Raw genomic sequence first — 4,524 nt, 5'->3', positions numbered from 1 at the left:
CACTTTGGGAAGCCAAGGCAGATGGATCGCGGATCACTTGAGACCAGGAATTTAAGACCAATGTGGGCAACGTGGCAAAACCTTGTCTCTACTAAAAATATATATATATATCCAGGTGTGATGGTGTGTGCCTGTAGTCCCAGCTGCTTGGGACCCTACAGTAAGCTGAGATTGCCCCACTGCACTCCAGCCTGAGCGATAGAGCAAGACCGTGTGTCTCAATAAATAAATAGTTTTTAAAAAAGAAAGTTGACTGGGCACGGTGGCTCACGCTTGTAATCCCAGCACTTTGGGAGGCCAAGGCAGGCGGATCGCCTCAGGGCAGGAGTTCGAGACCAGCCTGGCCAACATGGCAAAACCCATCTCTACTAAAAATACAAAAATTATCTGGGTGTGGTGGCAGGCATCTGTAATCCCAGCTACTCAGGAGGCTGAGGCAGAAAAGAATCACTTGAACTCAGGCGGTGGAGGTTGCAGTGAGCTGAGATCGTGCCGTTGCACCAGCCTGGGCAACAGGAGTGAAATTCAGTGTCCAAAAAAAATAGAAAGCAGGGTTGGGCGCGGTGGCTCACACCTGTAATCCCAGCACTTTGGGAGGCCAAGGAAGCCAGATTGCTTGAGCTCAGGAGTTTGAGACCAGCCTAGGTAACATGGCAAAAACCCATCTTTACAAAAACTACAAAAATTAGCCAGGTGTGGTGGTGCTCACCTATAGTCCCAGCTACTGGGGAGGCTGAGGTGGGAGGATCGACTGAATCCATGGGGCAGGGGTTACAGTAAGCTGTGATTGTGCCACTGCACTCTAGCCTGGGTGACAGAGCAAGACCCTGTCTCAAAATAAAATAAAATAAGTTAGCATTACTATTCAGGAGCTCATGGGCAAGTCACTAAATGCCTTTACATTTCAGTTTCTTCACCTCGAGAGGAAAGTTTGAACTAGATCTTTTGTGAGCACCCTCACAGCTCTAAATGTGGGTTTCAGACTCTGAATTTTTGCCACTTTCTTATTGCTTCTCTTGCACAGGGATCATGGCCCAGGTAGCAGTGTCCACCCTGCCTGTTGAAGAAGAGTCCTCCTCAGAGAGCAGGATGGTGGTGACATTCCTCGTGTCTGCCCTCGAGTCCATGGTGAGACAGCCTGACACTTGTCTGACATTCCATAGATGGATCATTGTCGAAACAACAGAATCATGAAACACTTTAGTATCCCCCTTTTTTTTTTCAGGACAGAGTCTCACTCTGTTGCCCAGGCTGGAGTGCTGTGGCTCGATCTCAGCTCACTGCAGCCTCTGCCTCCCAGGTTCAAGCAATTCTCCTGCCTCAGCCTCCCGAGTAGCTGGGATTATAGGCACCCGTCACCGTGTCCAGCTAATTTTTGTTTTTTTGGGTTTTTTTGAGACGGAGTCTTGCTCTGCTGCTCAGGCTGGAGTGCAGTGGTATGATCTCGGCTCACTGCAACCTCTGCCTCCCAGGTTCAAGCAGTTCTCCTGCCTCAGACTCTCAAGTAGCTGGGATTACAGGTGCCCGCCACTATGCCCGGCTCATTTTTTGTATTTTTAATAGAGACGGTTTCACCGTGTTGGCCAGGCTGGTTTCAAAACTCCTTACCTCTCAGGTGATCTGCCCACCTCGGCCTCCCAAAGTGCTGAGATTACAGGCGTGAGCCACTGTGCCCAGCTGCTTCAGTATCACTTTTGATATTTGCCTTCTGTCTGACATCTATATAAGGGTATCCTTTATAGAGGATAATGGGCTAGTCAGATTATTTATGTGTTTGTATATTACACTATGGATGCAATTATATAAACTTAAGCTTCCCAGAACTGAAATGTAATGAATGGTAACCTTTGTTACCATGTTTGAGAATATTTTTAATATCTAAATTCAAAAGTAAATAGGCCAGGCGCAGTGGCTCATGCCTGTAATCCCAGCACTTTGGGAGGCCAAGGCGTGTGGGTTACTTGAAGTCAGGAGTTGGAGACGAGCCTGGCCCATGGTGAAACTCTGTTTCTATTTAAAATACAAACATTAGCTGGGTGTGGTGGTAGCACCTGTATTCCCAGCTACTCAGGAGGCTGAGACACGAGAGTCACTTGAACCCGGGAGGTGGAGGTTGTAGTGAGCTGAGATTGTGCCATTGCACTCCAGCCTGGGCGACAGAGTGAGACTGTCTCAAGAAAAAAAAAGTAAATAGCCTATTTATATATATCTATTTACACCCAAAAGGTAAACTTTACCTGGTGGGTGAAAATTTGATGAGAAATTTACATAACTCCAAAGTATCTGAATGGAAGATATTTATTGATTAAAAAAGGAAAATCAGTAACTTTACAGTGCAGAAATCTGATAGACACCACATCATTCAAGTGATCAAAATTAGCGTAGTCAGCCTGTAACCCCAGCGGTTTGGGAGGCGAAGTGGGAGGATGGCTTGAGGCCAGGAGTTGGAGACCAGCCTGGGCAGCATAGTAAGACCTTGTCTCTAGAAGACTATTTTTTAAAAATTAGCTAGAGGGGATGGTGCTATAGTTCCAGCTAGTTGGGGTGCTGAGGTGGAAGGATTGCTCGGGCCCAGGAGTTCAAGTCTGCAGTGAGCTAGCATGACACTGCACTCCAGCCTGCACAACACAAGACCCTGACTCTAAAAAACAACAACAACAAAAAAAAAAAAAACCATGCAAGTTGGAATTAATTTTAAAAGAAAGCATTAGGGGTAGGCAGGGTGGCTTACGCCTGTAATCTCATGTAATCTCACCACTTTGTGAGGCTGAGGCCAGAGGATTGCTTGAGCTCAGGAGTTTTGAGACCAGCCTGGGTAACATAGTAAGACCTTGTCTCTACTGAAAACATTTTTAGGCTGGGTGCGGTGGCTCATGCCTGTAATCCTAGCACTTTGGGAGGCCGAGGCAGGCAGATCACGAGGTCAGGAGTTTGAGACCAGCCTGGCCAACATGGTGAAACCTGGTTTCTACTAAAGATACAAAAAAATTAACCAGGCATGGTGGCACATGCTACTTGGGAGGCTGAGGCAGGAGAATCGCTTGAACCCAGGAGGCAGAGGTTGCAGTGAGTCGAGATCATGCCATTGCACTCCAGCCTGGGCGACAGGGCAAGGCTCTGTCTCAAAATAAATAAATAAATAAAAATAAAAAATTTTATAAATTGGCCGGGTGTGGTGACACTTGCCTGTAAGTCCCAACTACTGGAGAAGCTGAGGCAAGAGGATTTCTCAAGCCTAGGAGATGAAGGCTGCAGTGAGCTAGGGCTGCACCAGTCTACTTCAGTCTGGGTAACAGAACAAGATCCTGTCTCAAATGATAATAATAATAAAAGAAAGAATTAGGATCCATTTGAAGAAAACTCGAAATATCTTTCCCAGGGACATTGTTTAAGAACTGATCACATTCCTTTCATTTGACAGAGAAGGTCCCCCTCACAGAGATCTTATATCCTACTTGGGAGACAAACAATAAACGATTCGGCTGGGCGTGGTGACTCACGCTTGTAATCCTAGCACTTTGGGAGGCCAAGGGAGACAGATTGCTTGAGCCCAGGAGTTGAGGACCAGCCTGGCCAACATGGTGAAACCCCATCTCTACTAAACATACAAAAATTAGCTGGGCGTGGGGGCGCATGCTAGTAGTGTTAACTACTCGGGAGGCTGAGGTGGGAGGATCACCTGAGCCAAGGAGGTCGAGGCTGCAGTGACCGTGATCACACCACTGCAATCCAGGTTGGGTAACAGAGTGCCACCTTGTTTTAAAAAAAACCCAGTAAATTCTATGTGTGTGTTTCTTATCAGTAAATAAAATATTATAAAGAAAAGGAGGCAGGGTGTGGTGGCTATAATCCCAGCACTTTGGGAGGCCGAGGAGGATGGATCGATCACCTGAGGTCAGGAATTGAGACTAGCTTGGTCAACTTGGTGAAACCCCGTCTTTACTAAAAATACAAAAATACTAGCTGGGTGTGGTGGCAGGCACCTTTAATCCCAGCTAACGTGGGAGGCTGAGGCAGAGGTTTCAATGAGCTGAAATCACACCACTGCACTCCAACCTGGGTGACAGAGCAAGAATCCGTCTCAAAAAAAAAATAAAAATAAAATAAATAAATAAATAAATGAAAGGCCTGTGTATATGAAGAGGTAACCAGAAAGTCTGCAGCCAAAAACATAGGGAAAAATTGTATTGGAGACCCACATCAGGCAGTCAATAAAAAAAATATGTTCTTTGGGTTTTATGATGTTTATAATGTTTGCTTGATTTGTTTTGGTTTCCTTTCTCGGTGATTTTTCTCATTCTAAATAAATATTCTGGCTGGGCGCGGTGGCTCACGCCTGTAATCCCAGCACTTTGGGAGGCCAAGGTGGGAGGATCACGAGGTCAGGAGATTGAGACCGTCCTGACTAACACAGTGAAACCCCATCTCTACTAAAAATTAAAAAAATAAAAAAATTAGGGGCCGGGCGCGGTGGCTCAAGCCTGTAATCCCAGCACTTTGGGAGGCTGAGACGGGCGGATCACG

The 4,524-nt window shown here is 46.3% G+C and overlaps 1 protein-coding gene across 1 annotated transcript in view; it reads left to right on the top strand.

Moving 5' to 3' along the window:
• The window catches only part of LOC105504560 (tigger transposable element-derived protein 1-like), a 26,823-nt gene that overhangs the window by 21,133 nt on the left and 1,166 nt on the right, over nt 1-4,524 (top strand). Inside the window, exon 2 of the mRNA XM_011932048.1 lies at nt 1,025-1,128. Within this exon, the coding sequence (XP_011787438.1) occupies nt 1,025-1,128 (104 nt within the window). The remainder of the gene's footprint in view (nt 1-1,024; nt 1,129-4,524) is intronic.

The sequence above is a fragment of the Colobus angolensis genome, unplaced genomic scaffold, assembly GCF_000951035.1.
Source record: "Colobus angolensis palliatus isolate OR3802 unplaced genomic scaffold, Cang.pa_1.0 Scaffold122, whole genome shotgun sequence".
Classification (NCBI taxonomy): domain Eukaryota; kingdom Metazoa; phylum Chordata; class Mammalia; order Primates; family Cercopithecidae; genus Colobus; species Colobus angolensis.
Note: the sequence above shows the minus strand (reverse complement) of the source record. Positions and strands in the feature narration are given on the sequence as shown.